The sequence below is a fragment of the Ovis aries genome, chromosome 9 (genome assembly GCF_016772045.2).
Source record: "Ovis aries strain OAR_USU_Benz2616 breed Rambouillet chromosome 9, ARS-UI_Ramb_v3.0, whole genome shotgun sequence".
NCBI lineage: Eukaryota > Metazoa > Chordata > Mammalia > Artiodactyla > Bovidae > Ovis > Ovis aries.
Genome location: NC_056062.1, coordinates 39,396,095 through 39,423,132, shown reverse-complemented (window position 1 = coordinate 39,423,132; position 27,038 = coordinate 39,396,095). Strand labels below are relative to the sequence as shown.

Below are 27,038 nucleotides of genomic sequence, written 5' to 3'. Positions count from 1 at the left end.
TCACACATGTACTTTATATCCTGGGCAGGTTCCACTTTGTTCTGCCTCCTTCTCTTGTCTCCTGTGGTTACATCAGCCTAAATGCCCCTTCCTTTTTTAACTCTGATGGGCAAAAGCCTGTCTCACTGTCATCGCTTTCGAATGGCTTTCCTGCTCTTATGCCTCCGGAGTATTTTACATGTCACAGGCATGAATTCCTCTAATGATTTCTGGAAGAGAAAGTACAGGTTCTTACTCTTATCAGTTACATAACACTACCAATTTAGTTAAGAAAACAGGAAGATCATGAACCATGATCTTGATTATCAATGCTCGAGATAACCTCTCACTCTTAGAGAATGGATGCTGGAAGCCTCTGGACTGAGAGAAGTTCTTTCCCATCAAAGTTTTGAGGCATCCAACAGCTGCCTCTCACTCCAAAGGTGCTCTTTAACTTCTCTGATCTAAACACACACACCTCATTGGGGGCTAATTTTTCTTTTAATTGTTAGCATGTGTGATGACTTCCAGCCAGCGAGCACCGTCGCCTCCTTTCAAGGAGTGGGATGCAGATGAGGACAGGTGATGTGAGGTCCTGCTTCAGGGACCATCGGGGACAAAGATGTTGCACCTACGGCTTCACAGAAGGAGGCACTGTGAAGAACAGGAAGATGATGAAACTCACACTGGGGCAACTACAAACCATACAATAACACGTGTGGAGGGAGGCAAGGATTTCTGGGGCTTCGACAACGACTGAAACAAGGAGCCAGGCTTACCGTTGATAAGGTAGGGGTGATTGCAGCACTTCCGTAATTCCATCATAGTGTTTAAAAGGTTGGGTACGTTAGCTTGACCACCACCTTTGGAAAGAAACGTGAAATTCTTCTCAAGGATGGCTCGGTAATATTTCTTCTGAATGTTTGTTAGTTCCACTTCAATGATAGTTTCTTCTTTGGGGGCCAAGTTCTTTTCCACGTCCTCCTTGAGACGTCTCAACATCATTGGCTTTAGAATAGCCTGGAGTTTTTGCACCTAAAAAAGGATCTTAAGTAAATACTGGTGTTGGGACTTGCTAGCATGGTAAAACACAGTCTACCATAAAAAACTAGGAGTCTCTTATTTATCTATCTTTCACTTTCGTTTGTCGAAGGGTACGAGGGCATTATCTTACAGCTCTCATAACAGGAGCATGTGAGGGTTGAATGTCCAGTTTCTGATGGGCTAGTTCACCTGGCCAGAGAGTCCTGAACAGCCAGGAGGCTTGAACGGAACACAGCAGAAAAGAACCTTATTCATTCTGTCAAGTTTTCCCTTCTGTTTGTCTTAAGCCTTTGGGATGATGAGGAAGGAAGGGAGAAAGTCATGGGAATGACTCGCTTCAGTTCTCTTCCTTTCTAGCAAGAGCTGACAGAATGTGTGAGTAAGCCAGGAGCTCTCTGGTCCCTCTCTGTTCTCATCTCTGTTGACTGGCAATAGGACACGGCACACCAGACAGCTCTGATTTATTCTATGAAGGGCAAAACAAAACAGACTTCCCTTGAACTAAGAGAAGAGGTTTTAGATGGTAAATTAGGGGAGGGGGCACGTGAAGACCAAGATTTTAAGCATCATGTTTGTTTCAAATAGAGCTTAATAACCAACACCTACGTAACTCTCACGATGTATAAGATAACTGGCCACTTTTCATACCCGATACCATATTTATTTCTCATAGAAATCCTGCAAGGTAGTTAGGAACCATGTTTCTAAATGAAATACACAGACTCAAGAAGAGTAAGCAATGTGAGCAAGCAGGAGCTAAGACTAGAACTTTGGATCTCCAGGACGGACACAGCTTGTGAAATTTCAGCCACTCCTGACACTACCCCCAAAAGCACACAAGGCAAAACCACCAAACTTGACAGGACAGCAGCTGAAGAGTAGGTGGACAGGTACGGAGACTGTAAATCTCAACAGCCCTTCAGGAGGGCAGAGAGACCAACCAACCAGCCAGGACATCGCCTTAATGAAGATTCAGAACATCCACGGAAAGGATGTGTAAATCTCACTTGTCTACTAGGTGGGGGGAAACTGACATAATTTACATTAAAAAAAAAATAGTTAAATCTTAACGCTTTGGCCCTTTGGGAGTTAATCTTCAATTCAGTGACTGAAATACAAAAGGAGCCATGGTAAGTACCTGCTCTTCGGTTTTCAGATCACCAAATTCTTGCATAAAGGTGGTTTCCGAAGGGAAGCGAGTTGGTTCTAAGAAGTGAAGCAAGCTGAAGAGCTCTTCCACTGTGTTCTGGAGCGGGGTCCCCGTCAGCAGCACTTTGTGTTCCTACGGGGATGTGAAGATAACTGAGCAAATCATAACAAAAAACAGAGCCATGCCAAAGCCTCCCTCGGGATCAGCATTTCCCCAATTCCACTCGTGGTCGCTAAAATTCAGCATCCACCCAGCATAAAACACAGGAATAAGATCCAAAGGCAGAGATGCAAGAAATGTGGTCTCTGTCTTAAGATTCCCAGACCATGTAAGCGTGGTCTGCTATTCTGTTTTTTCCTGGGATGTTTAGGTCAATGTTTTGGCGGTGTGGCCCTGCACGTCTCCTGCGTCTCGTGGCATCTTTTCCCACCAAAGTTCAAGTTTTGCCTCAGATCCCTAGCTCAGATGAAGCGCACGTGCTCCTTTTCTGCTCTTTACAGGGCTGTGCCCTCCCCATCTGCTTCCTGCATGACTCACTTAAGAGACAAAAGAAGGTTTTCTACAGGCAACAGCACATGAGAACCTATTTTGTTCAGCAAACATTTCAGTCTAGCAAAGAGGTCAGCTTGGTTTCAAATACCACAATCATGTTTTGTTTTGTTTTTTCAATAGAGGCTATTTCTTACTTTGTCTCCTTGAACCAAGGTAGGTCTTTTCTTTAGGGCACTTCTTCCTGTTAACGAGCTTTTTCTTCAGCTTTCTTTATGGATCCATACCCTTGTCCTCTTATTTCTACGTATCCAACATGGTGACCAGTCTTAATGACAATGAATTTACTCATCTTAAAGGCTTTATTACGTTCTACTTTGGCCTTCTAGGACACCACACAGTTAATAAAACTATTTCCAAAATGGCTACACCTTCAAGGAGGTTCGAAAGAGATATTCTGACTTTACTTGAAGTCTGACAAGGCTTGGTTGCTGAGCAGAGTATGTGCTCAGTAAATACTGGATGGTGATTCGCCTGAAGGCATGCTCATTTTTTCAACATCTGTTGAGTCTTATCTGTCAATGAAGCTCTTTGAAACCATGGTGAAGCAGTTAGATTTGCTTTTATTCTTCCTTTGGTTCCTTTTGAATAAAGAGGGTTCTGATTCAGGAAGATACACAGATCATTGTCATCTTCTAACTCATTAAATCCATAAAGAGTAAGAAGCTTGCAAACCACTGCAAGATTTTCTAACATATAAGCATACTGGTGGGTAACACGGGCCAAGTCCCTGATTTCTTCAAGTCCTGAATTACTTTACCCAAGAATTTTTAAAAATATTGCCATAGATTCAGGAAAACCATTACTATAGCAGAAGAGCTGTATCAATACTAAAGATCGTCTCTCAGTTTTTTTTTAAATATCCTTTATGAGCAACTGAAATACTGAGCTGCTAACCAAAATACTTCAGCAAAAGTCTTTTACGTTATTAATTTTAAAATTAACTTATTTGAAAAACAAGAAAAGAATGTTTTTACGCTGCTTCCCTTCAAGTTCTTTTTAAAGCCAGTTCTATCAAACAGTTACACAGAGGACCCTTTGGTAAGGTTGCACAGGTAGCGGAATTACACCAGGTTTCCCTTTGAAAGTCATTATTAACATAAATACAAATAATATACAGGTGTCACCAAATGTCAAGTAAGAGACAGGCTATCAGGCTTATCATATCCAAGCTCAACTTTGCCAGCAGCTAAGCTTTCGGCTTGAAAATGTTACCATTCCTTTTAGCTCTGATGGAGTGACATTCACTTAATTTAATTTCAGCAGAGTCTTTAATTTGTGTGAGGCCTCCTGACAATGAATGATGAGCTAACAGAATCCATGAAGACCCTCCACCACCTTCAAAGGGTCCCCTCCTGTCCATAAGGGACAAGGAGATGGCCCTGCCTCCTGCGCTCCCATGGAGGGGGCAGAGAACACAAATGCCCCTCAGCCCAGCAGCTTCTCGAGCGTCTCCTTGGTGACCGGAGAGTTGAAGATGCTGCCTGGTCCTTGCCTTCTGAGAATCTACCACTTTCATCATAACTGCATCCAGCACAGGTAACAGCCGTTCTCTGTGACCTGCTCTGTGGTGGGGTGGAATTATTATTTGCCATTTTCACCATGACTTATTCTAGGAAAGATGAATAGAGACTGGTCAGTGGATACGTTCTCATGATGTATATTTGAAGTAAGGATTTAAAGACTAGGCAATGAGCAGACCCCATGGACCATAGCCTGTCGGGCTCCTCTGTCCATGGAATTCTCCAGGGGATCTTCCAACCTGGATTGAACCCAGGTCTCCCGCACTGCAGGTGGATTCTTTACCATCTGAGCTACCAGGGAAGCCCAAGAATACTGGAGTGGGTAGCCCATCTCTTCTCCAACCCAACCCAAGAATCTAATGGGGGTCTCCTGCATTGCAGGCAGATTCTTTACCAGCTGAGCTACCAGGGAAGCCCCAGTGAGCAGTTCAGAAGTGGACAAATATATATATTCTAACTCTGAACAATGATATTGCATTCCATCAACAACTCTTGATCACTGGAAAAAACAATTATTTTGTTCATTTGCTAATCAGAGCTTTCCGTGGTGAGACATGAATGAGTTATAGGTATGCCAGGTCCTTGGGGCAGCTGACAGGCTGAGACAGTCAGGATCCCAGGACTGGTCACCTGCGGCAGTGGCCAGCCCTCTCAGCTTACCACAGTATGATACACAAATATTATCATTTTCTATATGTGTCACTGCGGGAAAATGGTTAGGGAACACTACCGTATATAACAGAAAAACTATCTGGATAACAGATTCTAACCCATTAAAGAAGCGTTACTATAAACAACAGAAAATCCTTTGGAATCTCCTAGTGACAATTAGATTGTTGGATGTTGACAGTTAAACAAACTGTACTCACCAATGAAGGGCTATTTTGTAGTAAGAATCCGCTATCTGGGAGCACAGAAACTAATAACAGACAACTCAGATGAATGCAGATGACTACACCTTCAGGAAACGGTGCCGTAAATGTCTCTTATATGGACCCCTGTGGAGATGGGCCCCTACTCAGAAGGCAGTTAGGTTTCAAAAGAAAATTAATGTTCACCTAAGTGTTCTTGCCTGGAGAATCCCAGGGATGGGGGAGCCTGGTGGGCTGCTGTCTATGGGGTCGCACAGAGTCGGACATGACTAAAGCGATGCAGCAGCAGCAGCAAACCTGAATGGGTTTCTGAAAGTGTGTTAGTCATGCAGTCAGTCCCACTCTGTGACCTCATGGACTGGAGCCCAGCAGGCTCCTCTACCCATGGAATTCTCCAGGCAAGAATACTAGAGTGGGTTGCCATTCTCTTTCTCCAGGGGATCTTTCTGACCCAGGGATTGAACCCAGGTCTAATGTATTGCAGGCAGATCCTTTATCATCTGAGCCATTTCTTCAACGTAAGACTAAAACTATCATCTGGAGAGACTTGTTACAGCCCTAGTGTTTCTCTTCCTCATGTTTTCAAGATTATTCAAAGTGTTCTAATTTGTTTTGTGGACTGAACACCAAAATAGTACAAACTGCTCTGAGATATGTCTTAAGGATGGAAAACTCCACTCTAAATAGGATAATTCAGTCAGACTTTTCCCTTTAAACAGAACTAGATTTTGTTTGTTTTTAATTAAAAGAATAGCTGGCTAATCCAATCCCCTTAATTTAGGAATAAAAGAAGCCGATTCAAAGAACCAGCTGCAACAGAAAGCTTTTAAGTGTTCTTTTTGGTGGTAGCAGTCTTCAGTAAAAAAAATTTACAGCCATGAACATACAGAATATTCTTTTCCATCTCACACTCTCAGTTAACAAGAGACCAAATTAATCTATAGAAGTCAACATTAAAGGATTTAAAAAATCTTTTTGTACCTTTGAAAAACTCATCTAAACATCTAAGACATGCTGAATAACAATATCTTTGCTTCTGAAATGTACATTAAAAATAAAAACAAGTGTTCAAAACCCATCTTGTAAACTACAGAGTGAACAGAGGCCTGAGGGTGACAGTCATGTGATAATGTCTGCTAGAAGACCATGCAGCAGTGTGGCAAGGAAAGCCAACCAAACTCCAACCACTGCCACAGTATGTTATCCCAAGATACTCCTACTGGGGGGAAAAAAAAAAATCTAAAACAATCTACTCACGAAGTCCTGACCATCTCTTGGGAAAAGAGTATGTAACAGACCTGGTCTAAAAGTCCAGATCAAATTCAAAGCCTTATCATGCACTAAACTTCTAAGTGTCTGGACAAATTGGGCCAATTTCAAATATCCACTCAACTTAGAGAGAAAAACTACACCTACAAGCCCTGGAATATAACTGGATCATCATCATGGAGCTAAAGTTTGGCCCAACGGCTTACAATGTGGCAGTACTTACAAACAAAAGGGAAAAGCAGACACTTGAAACTCAGCGGAAGTATCATGAACACACTCTGCTGTGATAACAAGTGTACAAAGACACCAGCCAACAACAGAAGAATCAGGAAGACAGCAGCAACTTTTAAGTAAACTCAGGAGCAAACATGTCACAGGATTTGACAGGCTTTGCAAACACCCTTCAAAGGGATCGGCCAGACTCAGAGCATCAGGAATACTGAGTCAGTTAACAATTTTATCCAGGTTCAAGGGAAGCACCAATATGACCACTGACCAAGTCCATCATCTTGAGTCCCTCCAAGAGCTTGCAGTTCCTGTTCTTCAGCCTGTGGGCTTCATCGATGACTACACATCGCCAGGGTATATTCCGCAGCTCAGGACAATCGGTCAGAATCATCTCAAATGTAGTGATGATGGCGTGGAACTTATATGACCCCTTTATCACTCGACCCTATAATAAGGACTCCGCGTTACTGTTTAGCATTGAAGATTACATTAATAACTTTAAGGATGAATAAATAGCATAAGAGATATACATATATGTTTATCCTTTTGGGAACACCTGCATTTATACTTTGTTTTCAAGGTATTTTTGGAGGTTTTAAGCTCTTACGGTACAACAGAGTTTTAAAATCTTTCCTTTTTTAAGGAAGTTTTGCAATTTGTTGGTAAAATTTCCAATCCAGTTTTTTTATAGATAAGATGCAGTAAGTGCGCCTATTCTAGTTACTTCCTACAGGCTCCAACAGGCGGAAGGCCAGAGGCACTATGTACTAAGGCAACGTTTTAAAAATGTTTTTACTTTTTAAACCTTTTTTTTTTTTCATTTTATAACTTAGTTTTCAGTTTTAACATGCTAACATGAGAAAAGCATTCAACTCAGGACAGAACTTTCAACAACTTTCCAAATGTAAAGATCAACACCAAAACACATTTTAATATTCTTCTCCTTTAAGTAATTGTAGGTCAGATTTTACACTCAAAGCAAATAAATATAGAACAAAAACTCTGTCCTATTTCCAGTTATAGGACTTGCATTTCACGTATTGCTTAAAACTATTTTATTATAGCACATACTATTTATTCTTCTTTCTCTGTCACTTATAATGCTTCAGGGTCAACATCAAAGATAATTTCATACAGATAACTAGAATTAGTTAAAAGTCATAGCAACTGCTACTAAGAGCCAAAGTATAAATTATTCCCTCTGGGTATATTCAATGCACCAGTTAATGTTAGGTGCCTAATATTTTTCACTTCCAGAAACAATAAAGAACACAATACTCTTCCCATCTCCATTTAATAACTCTTTTTTGGTTTCACCTTCTCTTAGGGTTTAAAAAATAAACCAAATTAGGCTATCAATGCATTGAATGATTTTCAGCAGTCATCCAAGGTAAAAATAATTTCATGTGTTCTAATAATTAGAAAGACCAAGGCTATAAAAAGAAAGACCTGTCATCATAAGATAAGGAATTATGATCCAAACATAAATTGGGTAAGAAATCTAAACAAAATTTCTTTAGTTCTGCAAAATCTAGACATTCCCCTCAAAGGTCTGAAAACCATTTGAACATTCAACACGTTAAAGCATCCCTACGTGTAAGGACTGTCCGCCTAAAACACTTTACCTGGGGATCTTTGAAGTACATTTCATACAACTGAATGGTCCGACGGCTAGCTTGACTCCCATGGTACACAACCACGTTCAATTCTGTCCAGGTCCGGAATTCCCTTTCCCAGTTGGGGATTGTGGACAATGGGGCAATCACTAAAAAAGGGCCATGGATTCCTTTCAAATATATCTCATAGAGAAATGTAATGGACTGGATAGTTTTCCCCAAACCCATTTCATCTGCTAAAATGCAGTTTCGCCTTTGGGAGGGAAATAAAACAAGGAAACTTTCATGAGTACACATACAAGACAGCGCTTTCTTGTCACAAGGTAAGTGTATATATCCATTAAACTCATAAATGCATGCCTTAAATGCTTCTTTAAATACAATGAGATATATTTTCAAACAAAATGTTCGGAGACACAGAAAATTACTTCCACATACTTCAATCAGTCTCTACATTAGTACATGCTAATTAGACAAATATTAAGCATACTGCCAGTGTTTGCTTTTTTAAATAATTTTTATTAGCGAGTTAAAATGTTGCTATATTTGATCAATACTCTCAATAACTGCAGAAGAGCTATTATAGGCTTTCTTTAAAAGGTGAAGAAAAATGCATTTTACATACATGTTGTACCAATTGAAAAGTAGCCAGTTTACTCCCTCCAACTGGTATTCCCTGAGTTTGTTATTGTTTTTATACTCCCTGGAACTCTCCGATTTCTTCCAGTCATCAGCAGGGGGTCGCTCCTGTTTCAAATACAGGAAATCCCGTTAGTGGTTTCTCACAGACCACACCACCCGGCTGTGTGCAAATGCGACCCTCCACTACCCGCCAGTCCTCACCACACGCTCTGTCTCTGGCTCCCGGGACATGAGCTTCTCAAACTCTTCGATCTTGGCTTGGTCTATGTCCTGCCTCAGCTCCCACGTGCTGTCTTCATAAGGCAGTGAGCACCACTTCACCAGATAGTGAGTCACAGGCTGGGCCGGGTTTAAACACAGCAGAATGACGTATGAGAAACATGCACTCTGCTTCACTTACTGACAGACACTACCCCAGCAACAGCGAGACGGAGCTGGGAGACGTCTTAAAACTGCGACCGCCGAATGAGGAGCCCTTGGTTAGTGTCTGAAGGAACTGAAAATACAGTTAAGTCCCCACATATGAACGAGCTCTATTCCAAGAGTGCATTCATAAGTCCAACAAAGTTAGCCTAAGTACCCAGCTTGTGCGTGTGTGTGTGTGTGTCTGTGTGTGTGTGTGTGTGTGTGTGTGTGTGTGTGTGTGTGTGCGCGTGCGCACCTACTGCACTGGCAGGTGGATTCTTTACCACTGCGCCACCTGGGACGTAGCCAACTAATACAATAAGCGATATGTACCTCTGCTTTTACACTTGCTTCCAAACATCCCGGGTCTGAACTAAAGCTACTGTGCTCTGTAACAGTACTGTACAGCAGTAAAGCACACAAAAGGTCAGCCATCTGTCAAGGAGGCACACACACGACAGCATATGCCAGACGCATGAACCAACCTATGCGACTAGACATGCACACACACGTTCACACCTTTGAAAATTTGCAACTTGAAGGTTCGTATGTAGGGGACTTTCTGTAATATTATATATTGTCAGAACAAATTGATTTTTATCTAAGCCACTGGTTAAGTCATGTTCAAAAGCCAAAAAGTATATAGAAATAGCTAGTAAATAACAAAACTGAATCTGAACCTTATTCTTATCTGTGTGATCATCATGCAACTGATTCAGACTCACAGGGTAACTTACCTTGGTGTGTTTACATATTTACCTAACTGCCTACTTTCTTAAACAATGAGAAACAGGTTTGAACTTATTAGAATTTCTTCTTTTTTCTTAAAGGGATACTGTCTGCATGCAATTGCTTTAAAGTAATGTGTTTGAGCTCTAGAAAACTGGAGAGCAAAATACCTTGGGTAATGCAGACCAAGAAGATCTCCTTTGCCTTTCTTCTAGAAAAATTTGTGTTTTTGGACCTTCATTTTAGGACAAAGGTACCGATTATTAAGCCCTAAAACTAATAGTAAATCGATAAATCTCAGCTAAATTTAGACCAAGGCTCTGACCTGGCTGTGATGTTACAAACATTTGCTGTACTATATAAATAAAATATGGGGGAAAAAAATTTTTTTTAAGTACAACTAAGCAAAACTAGAAAGGTAAACATTGTATTAGATATGGTCTTTGAAACATCATGGACCTTGTGATACAGAATTTGGATTAAAAATGGGACTTCACTGTAGACTCTCACTAGACAAGCAAGATTCAAACATCCAAACACCTTATGCAGTTTAATTTACAAGAAGAAGCTAAGTGACAGACCTCACGGTGAGTAGGCATATCCTTACTCAGACACAATGCTCAGAAGTCACTAGACGCTGTTTATTCTTACTCGATGAGTAGGGTGCCCTACCAACTGCCGTTTACAATCTCTTTGGGTTCTTCAACGCAAAACGGGCATGCTGAGACTCAGATCTCACAAAAAGAAGGATTCTATAGCATCCTCCATGTACCGTGTTAAATGAGGTCCATCAACTTCATTAGCGATGTCTTCTGTTACTTAACATTGAACTGCGTTTTTGCTACAAGGGCACTCTTATAAGCAGAATTTGTGCTACATAACAGATTTACACCAAAATATAGTAAATTCCTTACTGATCGTATCTGGAACTGCGCAAAGTGTCAGTGCTCTTTGCTTCACATTGGAAACTGATTTCTTTTAAAAAGCTCTCAGACTAAAACAAACAACATTTTTACTGTGATTATTAAGTCCCCAAACTAATAGTAAGTTAGTACATTTCAGTTTGGTTTTGACCAAGTGTGTCATAATACAAGGCTGTGAGCAGGACCAGATCTTGAGAGTTCATGATGGTTCTCCATAAACACACGTAAGCGGTCTGAGCCACTGCCCCCTAAGACAAATGGTCTTCTGTTACCTCTCCCCGGTCATCTGTGCTACGTGCAAAGTCCATTATCCGGTCAACCTCCACATAATCTGGATTAAAAAGCTCATCTTCAATCTATACCAAAGGGGAGAAAAAGAAAGTTAAAATGTTTATTTAACTCCTGAGAATAAACACTATTTCACTTTTCATCAGGCAGTACTATTTGGGGTCACAGCAATACAAAATTTATATTTGGCAAAGGTCTGTTATATTAATTGAAATGCTATAATTTAGCAAAATCACTCCCCATGAGGAAATTAAGAGTTCTCAGACTTTGTTAACTGGGTCTTTTAATTACTGTGTGAAACCTTTTTACTGTGAGAGAATGTTTAAGAATATTTTAAATCAAGTGTGAAATTACAATTCACTAATGAGCAATCCAAAAGGCTTATGGCACGCAATGCATTTAGCATTCTTGAGACTGTAGTTTGCAAAAAAGATCAGAACTGTGCACAGTAAGTGCTACCAGAGTCTTGTAACTGTCTGATGCCTTATAGCATCATTTGCAGAATGTTATTCAAAAGCTAAAAACACTGAGACCAGTGAATTCCACACTTAAGCGTGAACGGAGTTTATACTGTTTGGTCACCTTTGCCAATCAGTATTAGTACCTTATCTGAATACAATCTTGGCATACATCAAAGTGTTCTCACATGATTTATTTTTATTGAACACAGAACATTTGGCTAAAAGTATTGAGGATAAAGAAATGAGGCTTTAAACATTGGGTTCTCTAGCTGAGACATTAACAATCTTTACAGAAGTCAAGTAACGCGGCTTGTCTGCAAACTGATCTCACGTAAAAGAAGAGAATTTGGCTCAAAGGGAAGTTACAGATTAAGCCATACTTTAAAGAAGTCAGAGTCAGATAAGTTAGAAAAAAAAAAAGACACATTACTATGTGTTCCCAGAGATCAATTTATCAGCAACATAACTTCATTAAAATGCTTTGCAAAAACATTAGATACTGTCCACGTCCCCAAAGTTGCAGGCTGAAGAGCCACCTGGTTACAGTCAACTTCAGGATAACAAACATCCTCTGGGGCCCTGTGCCCACTTAATGCACCCAGTTTGGATGCTGTGGGCTGTGAATCATGAAACAAAACCCAGAAAACACCAAGAGTGTGTTTCTACTGCCTCAGGTATTTACCCGGAGTTCATGACTAAGGCAACAAAAACCTTTGAAACACTCTGTTAATTTGAAGTGTTAATATATTAAATGCATTGGCTTGTTAAAGCTTCTAGATTTAGGTGCCCAGTATCTACATATTATGCATGTAGAGCATAAACACTAAACCTTTCCACAAACTAGGATTTTATGATAAAAGCTCTAAGGCAACTTGTTCTTAAAACAGAATCCTTTATTAAATCTGAATTAAAATCCTTAACTTTACTCCTAAACATGTTTATCCTTCAAGCAAGTAATCTATGCCAGCACACCTGTGATTTCCAGTCTCAATAATTTTTCTGAACAGAGAGTTTTAGTTGCAGTGACTTAAAAGGAAGCCTAAGTAATCCCACGGACAGAGGAGCCTGGTGGGCTGCAGTCCATGGGGTCGCTGAGAGTTGGACATGACTGAGTGACTTCATTTTCAAGTTTCACTTTCATGCACTGGAGAAGGAAACGGCAACCCACTCTAGTGTTCTTGCCTGCAGAATCCCAGGGACGGAGGAGCCTGGTGGGCTGCCGTCTATGGGGTCGCACAGAGTCAGACACAACTGGAGTGATTTAGCAGCAACAGCAGGTAGGTGAATCAGAGAAGGCAACAGTGGTCATGACTAAAAATCTCAAAGTAGCAGAACTGGGGGGTGCCTGAAGCCAGGACCATTTATAGGACACGACAAAGGACAGGTGTGTGTGTGAGCACACCTGCCTGTGTGTGTGTGTAAAGGATCAAGAACTGATATCCTTCTCTGTTAACCCTCAGATCCTCTTTTCAGACACAAGCTTATGCTCCTATTCAGGACAAAGCTTCAGATTTACTGTTACTAACTTACCAGGAAGATAATGTATTTCAACCTTGTAATTGTTGTTCAGTCGCTAAATCATGTCTGATTATTCGCAACCCCGTGGACTGTAGCACACCAGGCTCCCCTGTCCTTCACTGTCTCTTGGAGTTTGCTCAAACTCATGTCCATTGAGTCAGTGATGCCATCCAACCATCTCATTCTCTGCTGCCCCGTTCTCCTCCTGCCCTCAATCTTTCCCAGCATCAGCGTCTTTTCCAATGAGTCAGCTCTTTGCATCAGGTGGCCAAGTTTACACTACGCCGTTGGGGGCATGGAGTTCAGATTCCAGGAGACCCCAGATTTGTTACCTGAGAGGATAAGTCTGGACTCTATGACATAAAAGTACTGCACGCTCGTCTATCTGTGACCCCCTCCCCCATCTCCAACAAGGGGTCAGGTTGTGAAGTTGGCCATGAAACAGGTATGATTTTCCATCCAATTTCACACTTTTTTTTAACAGTTTACATTCTGTTAAACTCCTTCATGGAGAGGAAAACGAATGAGTCAGCCAGGTTAGTCTTTCAATGTGAAGGTTTTTCTTTTTATCTGCTTGAGGCTGTAAATGAAAGCAAACGGGTCTAGGGACCCCTGGAGGCAGCCCACGAGAGCCTTGTTTACGTAACTGACTATGCTGGAAGAGAACCGTGGCTCTTCCTAAACTATGCAGGCATTCTTTCCTGCCCTAGACATTAGTCAGTCAATCAGTGTTCGTTGCTCAGTCACGTCCGACTCTGCAATTTCATGGGCTGTAGCCTGCCAGGCTCCTCTGTCCATGGGATTTTCCAGGCAAGAATACTGGAGTGGGTTGCCATTCTATTCTCCAGGGGATCCTCCTGACCCAGGGATTGAACCCAGGTCTCCCACACTAGGGCAGATTCTTTACTGTCTGAGTTACCAGGGAAGCTCTAAGTATGGGTACCTCATTGTCTTAATTGATAAACTAGGATAAAGGGGAGGGAGGTAAAGAAATTAGATATTATATCAACTCCTGTACCACAGCGTATCATCTGTGAAAAGAAGGTCAGCAAACTCTCTGACTTTAACAAGAGAAATGTCACACACCTTCCCCAATCGAAATAAACATTTACATCCTAGAACTTACTACTAACTGTAGAGGTTTTGAGTTTTTAATCTGCTAAACTTTTTTTTTTTTTTTAATATAGACCATTTTTAAAGTCTTTACTGAAACTTTTTACCATATTGATTCTGTTGTTTATGTTCTGGTTGTTTCACCACAAGGCAGGTGGGATCTTAACTCCCTGACCAGGGATCGAACCTGTACCTCCCACAGCAGAAAGCAAAGCCTTAACTTGTGGGCTAAGAGAGTCCCTTACCTGCCTTGTGTCCACTTAGTTTTTCACTGTCTACTAAGTGTACTTCCATTACAAGATTGAATCATACCACCATATTTCCACATAATCTCAGAAGGACCAGTTATCTTCTAGACTAAGCAACAGGAAAAATGAGAAATTTCCTGTTTACAAATTATTTTAGCAATAACCAGTTACCAATTTGCAAGTAACAGCACCAAATGAGGCAAACTAGTTTCTCTTAATAATATGCTGACATGAAATTCAAAATTTAGAACACTTTAAAAATGTAAATACTTTAGAAAATTAACCAGGTTTTTCATACCTCTGACAGGAATTTGTTCTGGCCTTGCTTTGCCTTAAATCGCTTAATCTTTTGCTGAATTCTCTTATCTTTTTCCAGATCTTCTACAGACGCCCATTGACAATGAAGATAAGAGCTAAAAAAATAAAATGATATACTTGAAACAGAAAATAATTGATCTTTATGATACATGTTCATTATCACTCTCCCCACAAAATCAACTACACAGATGACTAATAGAATAACCTGTTTAATTACTTACTCATAAAGGCTGCTGAGCCACATTTCAGTATAACTACTAATTGTTAAGAATAAGAGAAAATAATCAATAACAGATACTAAAATTTGCCTTCTGTGCTGGGTCTGCTGTTCTCTTACCCATTTCCAATTAAAAAGAAAGAAAGAAGGAAAAAGACCTAATAACAGGCTGTTTTCATAAGTGAATGGATTTTACTCCAATACAAAACAATTAGCACTACAAGATGGCTTTAATTATGGATTTGTTTTGAGCTTTTTATCATTAATTGAGAAATAAAAGGTTTCTGTCAAGTTTAAAGAATTCAAATTTAAAATAGCAAAGGTAAACCTCATTTCCTCCTTCTAAAACAACTGGGGAGAAAAGGAACCCCCCCACCCAGCTCTAGAACATCAGTACCCCCAGCCCTCTCCTTGTGAGTTCTTCTGCCAGGAGCTCTGAGATGATGCCCCCTGGGGTCCCTTGTGAATTCTTCACTCTCCAGTGCCTACTCTCTTCTCTCACTGGTTAGTCTCTTCCTGTTGAGACTCACCACCAGCCTGCTCTGAGCAGGTGCTGTGTCTTCTCTAACCTGAACTTGAATACTCCCCACCCCACCTTTCCCTTTTCATCCCCAAGACTCACAGGTATACAGCTAATGTTGTACAGTACCTTTTTGACATTCTTTCATTTAGTTATTTCAATATCCTTTAGTACTATCATCCTCTCCCTACCCCACATCCCTATAACCTTGCCTGTCTCTTATTTCTCTTTTTAGTGATGACATTTTAAAAAATGAGGTGCTTTCAAAATCAAGATACTCCTACTCTTAGAAATTATGTGGCCACTACAAAAATCTTTCAAAAAATGATTAATGATATGGGAAAGGCTGATGACATTAAATATCATATCATTTTTATTCATATAACATCTAATATGCATTTTCATAGGTAGGACAGATTTAGTCCTACAGTAGACTGAGGGAGATAAGGATTTTAAATACATATGCCTTGTATAGATATGAATTGATAGATGCCCTGTATGTGCGGGCACACACACACACACACACTCAAGGGAAAAGACTCAATGAAAACGCATCAAAATGCTAGCAGTGATCATTCTGGGTGGTAAGACTGTAAATATTTTTTACTTTGACTTGTATTTTCCAAATTTTCAATAAATAACATGCAATACGGTTATAACCAAAACCAAATATTATAAACATCACCTAGTCTAGTTTCCTAATTACTGGACAGAAAAAGGTATGTGAGCACTTAGCACCTTTGTCTTGGCTGAGGTGCACATGCCTTTAAAAGCGTCGCCAGGCCGGCCATGAGGGAGATGCAGGCCCTTCAACAGCTGGTCCAGCCCTGCCCTCCCTCCGGCAAACTAGGCTGAAATTTTGGGCAGTGAAATCAGCTCCAACTAAATGGAGAAAAACCACAGGCTTCTCTACTAGGATCAGAAACAAGGCAAGGATACCTATATGTCCTCTACTGTTCAATATCACATTCTAGGCATTGGCCAATGCCGTTAGATGAGAGAAAATAAGAGGAGTGGTAATTGGAAAATAAGAACTCTATTTGCAGACAATATGACTGCATAACTGGAAAACCCTAGAGGATCAATTAGGAAACTAATTCAAATAATAAAATAAAATAATTCAGTTATATAGCAGAATATAAAATTAACAGACAGAAGTCAAATGTCCCCATTTACACAAATAAAACAGAAGAAATAATGATAGTGAAAACCTCTTTTATAGTATCAACAGAGAAAAAATACTTAGTAATAAATTTAATAAGGAACATGTGAAACTTGTATAAGGAAGCATTTAAGGTCCTCCTAAAAGACACAGAAAGCAAGCTGAGCCAAGAAAGACATCCTTGTTTTCAGATAGCAAGACTCAATATAAGAAGTCATAAATTTGTATTCATGTAAATAAAAATATAAACAACTATTTTAATGGAGTTAGACAAGTGAATGCTGCATTTATATATAAAAATGAACATGCTAAACATCCAGAAAAACCATAAAAAGGAAATGTCTTAGGGGAAACTCCAATAAACCAGATAACAAAATACTATAAAGCCTCTATAAGTAAAATAGTATGCTATAACTTGTGAAGAGACAGATCAAAGGATTAGAGTAAAGACAGATAGGACCCAATAAATATGTATCTTTAGTTCATGATAAAGTGTATATCAAATCACCAGGGCATAGATGGACTTTTTAATAATGATGCTGAAACAACAATATCTGAAAAAGAATAAAATTAGAGTTACGCTTTATACCATGTACCAAGTGAATCAAGAACTGAAACAGAGAGGATAAAAACATGCAAATATTACAGAAAAACACAGAAAATTCCTCTTTAGCCAGGGGTAGGGAAAGGATTTCCAACTACGATTCCAAAGTAAGAACTAATAAAAGGAAAGACAAACAAATCGGAATATAAAAAACTTAAAAAAAAAAAATACAATGCTATACACAGCAATAAATAAAGTCAAATGACAACTAAAACTGGGAAAAGATAGCTGCAATATATAATATAGATTAAGGACTAATACCGCATACATATAAAGAACTGTTAAAAACGGAAGGAAGCACAACAGAAAACTGGGCAAAAGATCTGAACACATAACTGACAGGACAAGGTACAAAAATGATCACTAAACTTACGCAAAGATGTTCTAAATCACTCACAATAAAGGAAAATGGTACTTAAAACCACACTGAAATACAATTTCCCACAAAAAGTAAACAAACACACACATACACACACACACATATACACACAAACACATACACACACAAACACACACATATACACACACAAACACACATACACACACACACACACACATACATACTACATTGGAAATGTTGTGCGGAAATGCGTGATCTCACACAGTATTGGCAGGAATGCAAACAGAACTATTAGACATTGCAAAATTCCCTAGGAGAAGTGCATTTATGTTTGCCTTTTGATTTAGCAATCCCAGTTCTAAAAACTCACCCTGAAGCTATGCCTCCAACAATTCGAAGATATGTAGGCATGAAAATATATATTGCAGCACTATCTGTAACTATAACATATCAGAAGCCATTTACAAGCCAGCACACATGGGAGATTGGCTGGGTAAGTTATCACGCAGATGTGCAGTGGAGTACTAGGCAGCTGTAACAAAGAATGAGGAAGACCCTATGAACTGATGTTGAGTAACATAGTACTCATAGTATTGTGAAAAAAGCAAAGTGCCAATGTGTACTGATGCTATTCTTTCATGCTTAAGAAAGAAAGGGAAATAACATATAAAATAAACCAACCTATCGATTTACCTATCTCCATATTCATGTCAAAAATTACAGGAAGGAGGATGTATATGTATATTGTTTATGTACAATATTTGCAATTGTAAAATACATTGGCATATAGATATATATAGTATATAAATATGTTTGCAATTGCAAAAAAAAAAATTACAGGAAGGATAAATCTGAGATAAATGAGAAGGTAAGTAGGAATGGGGTGGAAAGGAAGGGAGGATGGCATTTCTTTGGGTATCGTCTTGTATATAATTCTGACTACTGAAGCGTGTTAGTATTTCATGAACTTGAAAAAAAAAAGCAAAAAAAAAAAAAATCAAAGGATGGCTGCTGCTACACCACTTCAGTGGTGTCCGACTCCGTGTGACCCCACAGACGGGGTGGGGCCTAAAATGGATTACAAATACAAACAGAAACTAATGAGCCAAAAGTAGTGTTAGTCACTCAGGTGTGTCCAACTCTTTGTGACCTCATGGACTGTAGCCTGCCTGGTTCTTCTGCCCATGGGGTTCCCCAAGCAAGAATACTGGAGTGGGTTACCATCCCCTCCTCCAGAAGATCTTCCCGACCCAGGGATCGAACCTGTGTCTCCTTCACTGCAGGCAGATTCTTTATTCGTCTGAGCTACCAGGGAAGACCATAATGAGACAAACTGAGTATCAAATAAATAACATCCCACTGAAGCGGGGCAGGAAGGAGGGCTAATCTGACCAAAAAGCACTTAGAAAAAGCACTTAAACAAAATGCTAACAAATACTGAATGAAGCTAGCAGGCTTGTTTTTCACATAAATATGGTCTAATAATTCTGAATCCATTTCTTACATATTCCAGGATTAACAAATAAGAAAATATATTATGGATCACAGAAAATATATTATGGATCATATGTCTACTGTGACAGGTTTCTCACAGTAGAAAACAGAGAGTTATTAATATTAGAAGGGGAAAGAATAGAATGAATCCCGTGGCATTGAAATAAAATTGGAACTATCACTATACAGACATTGTTCTTCCTTGTTGGCAGGTAGACAGAAATGTGTGGGTATATACAATGAACATTTATGTGTGTGTGTTTGTGTATATGTCATACATACATGCATTACCATACACACAGGCACGTGGATGCCCTTCCTAAGCCCAGAAGCAATGACTCCCCAGCGGCAGTGAACACACCTAGTTAAACCTTGGTTTCTAAATGCTCTTCTCCAGTAAAAACAACCAAGGCTCCAAAGAGAAAGGACCAATTCCAGGACTTGAACAGGAAGTTTTGAGATGCGTCAGGAACATCTTCTGGTGCCAGAAACTAAGGAAGTACTCGAAGAAGGACAGGGACAAGGTAAGCGAGGGAGGAAGCAGCCTGATGGGCTTCCACTGGACAGGTCTGGGATCAAGTGAGCAAAGGAAATTATGCCATGGCAGTAAGGGATTATGAGCCCTGAGTAACATAAGACTCCACACAGGAATTCTTTGTACTGCTGTTGCAATTTTTCTGTAAATCTATTCCAAAATTCTGTCAAAATGAAAGGTTAACAAAAAGTTTTCATTTTATGGAAATTTTAACTTCCTTTAGAGCACTATAACATCAGAGAGGAAAGCTAATTTTTAGCACCACGCTGCTTCATCTCACATGACTGATGACTCATCTCCCCGGCTGGCGGCCACGGCGGCACCTGGTGAGGTACCCCAGGGGCTAGGGTTGGTCACAGGCCGGTTGAGAGGATTTCTGAGAACCAAACACCATGGGCCTCAGCACTCCGCACTGACGGGGATGGGTGTCTATCTAGTGGAGTCGTTTCTTGGCAAAAGATACTTAAACTTCTTGACTTGGAGCGCGATTTGATAAATCCACCAGAAAGCCTTCTCTCTGGCTTACTTGGTTGTCTCCTCCTTATCTAGTCTTCCCATCCACCTGATAAGACTATATGAAACCATGTCATGTGCATACCTGGCATGCGTGTAAGCTTCTCATGCTCTGCGTATAAAACGATCACTGCCTCTAATGTTTACTGAGCATTTTTCATTTCGCTGAACTTTTACAGTAACACTGATAAGAGACTCCTTCATCTTTTTACCTGGTGGAAGGTTCTGCTCACTAACGTCAGAAAGATATCCATCCATTAACACAGTGCCAAATGCGACAGGGGGTGATAACAGAAACCATGGGGCCTGATGCTTTTTTGAGGGTAGGATAGATTTTCTTAGGCTGTCTTGACAGCTCCCTGAAGCCTCTCTTGAAACCCCAGAATTCAGTAATATGACACTTGATTTCCTGGCCTTAAAAAGTTTAAAGTACATTTAGTGTTTACGTTATCAATAAATATTTTTGTCTTTATTCTGTGATTGTTATTTGCGTTAGAGAATGGCTGCGGTCTTTCCTTGGTAGGATGCATATTGATGCTTCAAACTAGGCTGTCCCATCAGAGTGTGCTTGGTCCTAGCATCCTGCCTCCATCTCTTAGAATCAGAACAACAACTCACAGTGGTTTGTGACTCAGTTTTTTAAAAGTTAAGCAATTCAAATTCACTAAACACAAATCAGAAATAAAAACAGATCATCAAAACTGTAGCTCGCTACATTTCAAAACTTGAGATGATATCACGATTTTTCTAGCGCTTTCACGCAGGAGCAGAGTTCTCATTTGGGCACAGATGAAGGCAGGGTACCTGGCCTCACAGAGCAAAATTCATCTTCAGAGGTCAAGCAGATATTACTTTCTCTGTTATTATATGAGTTTCATCTCCTCTAAAAAGAACTTCTTGGTTATGCATAAAAACTAGTCAACCTTTATACCAATTTACATTTTACAGAAAAATAAAACTTATCAACTATCTAAGATACAAAAGTTAGGAGGCAATGGCCTCCACAGCACTGAATAAATCATACCAAAATTTTCCCATTGCCAATTAAAAAAAAAATTCCTGATTACTTTTTAATTTTGTACCTTGAAAATATACTCCCCCATTCAAAAAAAAAAAAAAGTCACAATGTACTTACAAGTTTTTATATTTCACGTAGAACTCCTCAACTTCTACCTCCTCTCCGGATTCCTTCTGCAACAGAGGAAAATTTCAGGCATATACTTGAAAGCATCTACTAGAATGCTCCGAAAGTAATGATTTACTCCCGTCTGGACACACATAAGGCATCGAAGAAGTGGCATGGGATGTTCCTGGAAGGATGAGCACGTGGTGAGCTGGTGGGAGGCAGTCGGATGAGGACGGGCCAGGCGCTACCCGACCGGCTCTGGCTTCTCAGACATGAATCACTTTAACTCCTCCCTAACCACATGCAGCTTCATTCACAACAACCTGACCCCAAATCTGGCTTTCTGCCAAACCCACAGTGTTAAGTAGACGCCAAGTGTACCATTTTCGCAGGCAGCAGCCAATTAGCAACTGCTCTCCTGAATGCCATATGTATTATTTTTGGCTGCCTCATGGCAACTTTACATTGTGGGTTTTGTAATGTTTTAAAATATTTAAAAGACATTTATTCGTCCATATAGTTAATAACTCTAAACAAGAAACCATATAAAACTAAACCTTGTTCCTAGGGTGTAATTTCAGTGCATCACTATTGAGGGTTTTAGTTTGACTCGATGGTACAATTAAAATCTCTCAGACAAGATGTCTCACACACGTAGCAGCCAAATAAAATTAACACTCCAAATACGATGTTGAGGTGAGGTTAACGTGGTGACCCGTCAGCCAGACCGGGAGTGCAGTGGGCAGATTATCTAGAATCTCTCCCTTGATCCTGCCTACCGTCATGTCTGCAGAAGATACCACGTGGATGATATTTTAAGCATCTCTTTCAATATTTTTTTTTTCCTTTTGGTTTTAGGCTGTTAAACAAGTCGTAATATGTAATTTTCTTCTGGAACATTTGATCAGATAAATCAGGGATGTAAAACATAAACACCACTTACAGATGTTCGAAGATTGCTTTTACACTGTTACGAGAGCACCTGCCTGGAGGGTCGCATTTGGCTGCTAGACGGCCTCAGAGATGCCGCAGAGAAAACTAAAGCAAGTCAGAGCATGACAGAGGACGAACAAAGGAACAGAGACATTTACTGGGTGACAGACTGGCACCAGGTCCATTCAAAGACACTGGGATCGCCCTCAACCCTTAGCCTGCAAACTACTGTCAAAGACCACAGACTAACACTATTCTTCAAAACTCTTCCAAGTTATCAGTTAAACTTAAATATCAAGCAGCTTTTCCATCTGCCAAGAGATCCCCAATAAGGACACTGAGGAGTATGGCCAAAAGCCATTAACACGTGGTCCTACCCTCCCTACAGACTGTCAGACTAGGTGAAGCAAGTCAGACAGAGAAGGAGAAATACTGGGTGACATCCCTTATATGTGGAACCTAAAAAGAAATGATATGCATGAAATTATTTACAAACAGAAAGAGACTCACAGACTTAGAAAATAAACTTATGGCTGCCAGGGGAAGAACTGGGGGAAGGGAGAGTTAGGGAGTTTGGGGTGGGTATGTACACAGTGCTGTATTTAAAATGGATAACCAACAAGGACCTACTCTATAGCGCAGGGAACTCTACTCAATGTTACGTGGCAGCCTGGATGGGAGGGGAGTTTGGGGGAGAATGGATACATGCTGATATGGCTGTGTCCCTTTGCTGTTCACCTGAAACTATCACTACACTGTTAATCAGCTATACCCCAAAACAAAAAGTTTTAAAAATTTAAAAAAAAATCTGGTCCTGCCCTATCATCATCCTAAAACATTTTCTTTTTTTTAAGTATCACCAATTTTATTTATTTCAAAGATTTTTTTTTAAAATGTGGACTTATTTTTAAAATTTCTATTGAATTTGTTACAATGTTGCTTCTGTTTTAGGTTTTGGGTTTTTTGGCCTCAAGGCCAGTGGGTTCTCAGCTCCCCGACCAGCATGAAACTCGCATCCCTCACACGGGAAGTCTTAACCACTGGACCACCAGGGAAGTCCCTATAGCAACGGCAGTTTCTTTTTTCTAAACAAAAATAATAATAACTATTTATTTACTGCTGGCTGTATTCAGTCTGCATTGCTGCATGAGCTCTTCTCTAGCTACAGTGAGCAGGGGCTGCTCTCCAAGTATGCTGTGCAGGCTTCTCGCTGCTCTGGCTTCTCTTACTGCAAAACACAGGCTCCAGGGTGCGTGGGCTCAGCAGTTGCAGCTCCCGGGCTTTAGAGCACAGGTTCAATGGTTGTGGTGCATGGGCTTAGTGGCTCTGAGGCATGTGGGATCTTCCAGGATCAGGGATCAAACCTGTTTCCTGCGCTGGCAGGCAGAATTCTTTATCACTGAGGCACCAAGGATGCCCCTAGAGCAACTTTTTAATCAATCTGCACAGAAAACCATCTGTGTCCCAGATTTTATTTACTTTTATTATTTTTATATCAATTTTTATTGGACTATAGCTGATTTACAATGTTGTGACATGTCCCAGACATTTTAGTTGTCCAAGATGAAATGTTTGCTAGATGCCTTCAGTATACACCAGCAATTACTGTATCAATAAATTCTGGCTGCTTTGAGTCCAACCGTCCCGGACTCACCTTACATTTTTCTAGCCCTAGTATTACCCAGTTCCACGCCCACATTTCAGCAATCATTTCGAGACACACTATCTTGGCATACAACTGGGGATTTCAGTAGAAAGCCAAAGATAAGACAGGGGCCAGCCAAGGAGAATGAAAAGCCAGGAAGAGCCTAGATCTCATGGTGCTTCTCATAACATATCATGAAATTTAAACCTCGAATGGAATTCAGATGTCTGGTCTGCTGTTTTAACTTTTTGATGTTAACTCTATTTCTTTCAATCCTGAAAAAGGTTTCCAAAATTACATACCTTGGAGGTAGTAAAAAGACAAGCTTTGTCCCTCCCATGGTCTGTCATTTCCTGACTTCATTCTTTCAGAGCCTTGCTCCTGTACTGTCATTCCCATCTTACTCTAAGTGGTCTCACCGACTGGAACTGCTAAGAGGGTCTCAAAGCACACAGGATGATCTCTGAACAAAGAGGTCATTTTCATTCTGCCTTAGTTCTGCTCCAGAAGGCTCAGACTCTTGAAGGTATCGATGCTGTGTCCCTGACTGTCACATAGACCTATTTTCTTGTTGGGATCAGCTATGCTTCAAGGGGGCGTGCTATGGAGATCTCAACAAGAGGGTCTCGAGCTCTCTGGGAGCAGGTGATCGGGTTCCAGACCTCACTGAGCAGCAGCTGGAGCAGGTGCAGAACCGTTTCAGGTCCTAGTTCCTTGGGATGTTCTGAACTAGATCTCTGTGCTCTGTTCAGTGACCACTCATGTTGGATCATCTTCCTGCTCCCAGAACTGTAGGTGGATCCTCTTCCTGCTCCAGAACGGTAGGTGGACCCTCTTCCAGTTCCCAGAACTACAGGTGGATTGTCTCCCTGCTCCAGAACTGTAGGTGGAGAGCTAGAGAACTGTTTTGCCCTTCATATCATATAAATATGATCACACTGGCCTCTTCTGTTTTACTTACAGCAAAACAATGAACGAAAGTGTACGAATTCATCAGCCCTCAGGGGCATCCTTTTTATTATTCACTACATGGCAGTCAGTTTGACCAGACTCTTACGACAGTTGAAAACAGCCCCAGTCCCCTATCTTCACTCCTCAATGTTCAAAGCTCTTTCTTCAATGGGCATATCCAATTAACAACTGAGTCAAGGCACCACTACTGAGCACGCACACACACATACACACAAAATACTCAAATCTACTGGGTTAGTCCAAAAGGGTCTTTGGGGTTTTTCCATAATCTTATGGATGGAAAACCCCCACCAACTTTCTGGCCAACCCATTATCTCTAGGACAGCTACCGGTAAATTTGAGAGTGCTCTGAAGTAATTTTACATACTCAGTAGACTAGTTTTGAGAAATGCGTTTATCCTTTTATTAGACGCTTAGAGTAGTCAGTCAAAATCCTTATTATTCACATGCAATTGAAAGTTCCAAACATATTAAGTTATACTTGTCCCACTGTTGCCATGAAACAGAACCTTAACCAGGCATAAATCAATTCCTCGGCCACCTGGATTCTGAAACAGTCATTCAGCAAATGATAATCCAAGCCTGAAAGACCTTTCCCAAGCACCCTATTACTAAATTAAGCAGTTGCATTGAGAAAACAAAGCTAAACTTTAGGGTGAAAAGGTGGAAATCTTATTAAATAATGCAGAAAAGAATGAGAAAGTGCCTTGATGAAAGTAACAATAAAGAAAAGGTATGAATCCATTCTTACTTCTGGCCCAACCTACTGTGTACTATCAGAGGTATCAAATCATGGTTTACTTAGGAAGAAAATAGGACATCATGAATACAGAATTCACTTTCAAAACTATTTTTGACCTTCCGATACAAAAAGGATTTGAATTGTTTTCCCCCAAGGACAGATGGCTCAAGGCAGAAAGGGCTATACTATGACTCACTGTGCAAAGAGAATTAACCTTTACACAATCCAAAAGTCCATTCTTAAACCTATCTCAATATTCAAATACAAGTACCATCTATGTTCCTTCTACTGGGTCTCATGCTTGTGAATTTGGGTTTGTTGTTGTTGTTTAGTAGCTGAGTCATGTCTAACACTTTTGTGACCCTGGACTACAGCCTGCCAGGCTCCCCTGTCCATGGGATTTCCCAGCAAGAATACTAGAGTGGGTTGCCATTTCCTTTTCCAGGGGTCTTCTCCACCCAGGGATTGAACTGGTTTCTCCTGCTTTAGCAGGTGAGTTCTTTACCACTGAGTCACCAGGGAAAACCTAACGTGGGTCCAGAACAACATAGATGCCTGAGCCATCCCCATGTAACACGGGCTGCTGAACCAGAGAAGTTCTGCCGGACGAGTTCTGTGCGTTTGTGTGGCTCCATCATAAGGGATGGCCCCTTAGAAGCTACAGGAATGAGGTCAGCGGATTATAAATTACCTGAGTCCCCACTACGTGTCAGCACTGCACAGGGGCAGCTCTGCAGCCCTCAGCCAGCTTCCACGGTGCTGCCAGGGGGAGACAAAGGCACCTTCTCACAGCCACGTCTTCAATTATTCAAGGTAAGAGGAAACAGACCGGCGGGGCCAGCTAGAATCCACAGGAAAATCTCAAATTTCCTTTTGTTTCTATTTGCCACACTTTCGTCCACTGTTACTAAGGCTGAAAACTAAAGTAACTATTTCGAGAAGATTAGCAGTTTAAAAAGTGAGTACCTGCTAATGTTTACAATTTTCTGATGGTTTTTTTATTGCCCTTTATGAAATACCAGTAATCTACAAGCAAGTCAATGAGCTCCATATTTCTTATTTTAAATCACACCTCAAGGCATATCTCTCTTTCCAGAAAAAATTTCCCATTACTTTTCTTCATCCTAAAATTCACCAATTCAACAAACACTCTACTACCCTCACATACAATTACAGTGATTTTTAATCTCTGGTGATAAGATGAGCCTGGTCATCTCTAAATGGTAGTAATACCTACTCCTAAACTGGGGGTAGCTCTCTTTCAAAGGTAGGAAAGAAGGAAAAAACTAGCCCTATAGTGGGCAAGACAGAAAGAAAAAGCAATGCCCTCCATCATGTATAGTCTAAGTAGCTCTGAGTA

The 27,038-nt window shown here is 40.4% G+C and overlaps 1 protein-coding gene across 4 annotated transcripts in view; it reads right to left on the bottom strand.

Annotated features, from left to right (window-relative positions):
• Window positions 1–27,038, bottom strand: part of CHD7 (chromodomain helicase DNA binding protein 7) — a 193,022-nt gene that overhangs the window by 38,472 nt on the left and 127,512 nt on the right. For 3 of the 4 annotated variants that reach the window (XM_060393435.1, XM_027972980.2, XM_027972981.2), the window contains 9 exons: window positions 21,396–21,451; window positions 14,856–14,970; window positions 11,202–11,285; window positions 9,074–9,211; window positions 8,856–8,977; window positions 8,240–8,483; window positions 6,883–7,059; window positions 2,162–2,305; window positions 759–1,014 (listed from right to left, as the gene is read on the bottom strand). In XM_060393435.1, the coding sequence (XP_060249418.1) occupies window positions 759–1,014; window positions 2,162–2,305; window positions 6,883–7,059; window positions 8,240–8,483; window positions 8,856–8,977; window positions 9,074–9,211; window positions 11,202–11,285; window positions 14,856–14,970; window positions 21,396–21,451 (1,336 nt within the window). The remainder of the gene's footprint in view (window positions 1–758; window positions 1,015–2,161; window positions 2,306–6,882; window positions 7,060–8,239; window positions 8,484–8,855; window positions 8,978–9,073; window positions 9,212–11,201; window positions 11,286–14,855; window positions 14,971–21,395; window positions 21,452–27,038) is intronic. The other variant, XM_060393436.1, reaches the window with a different exon arrangement.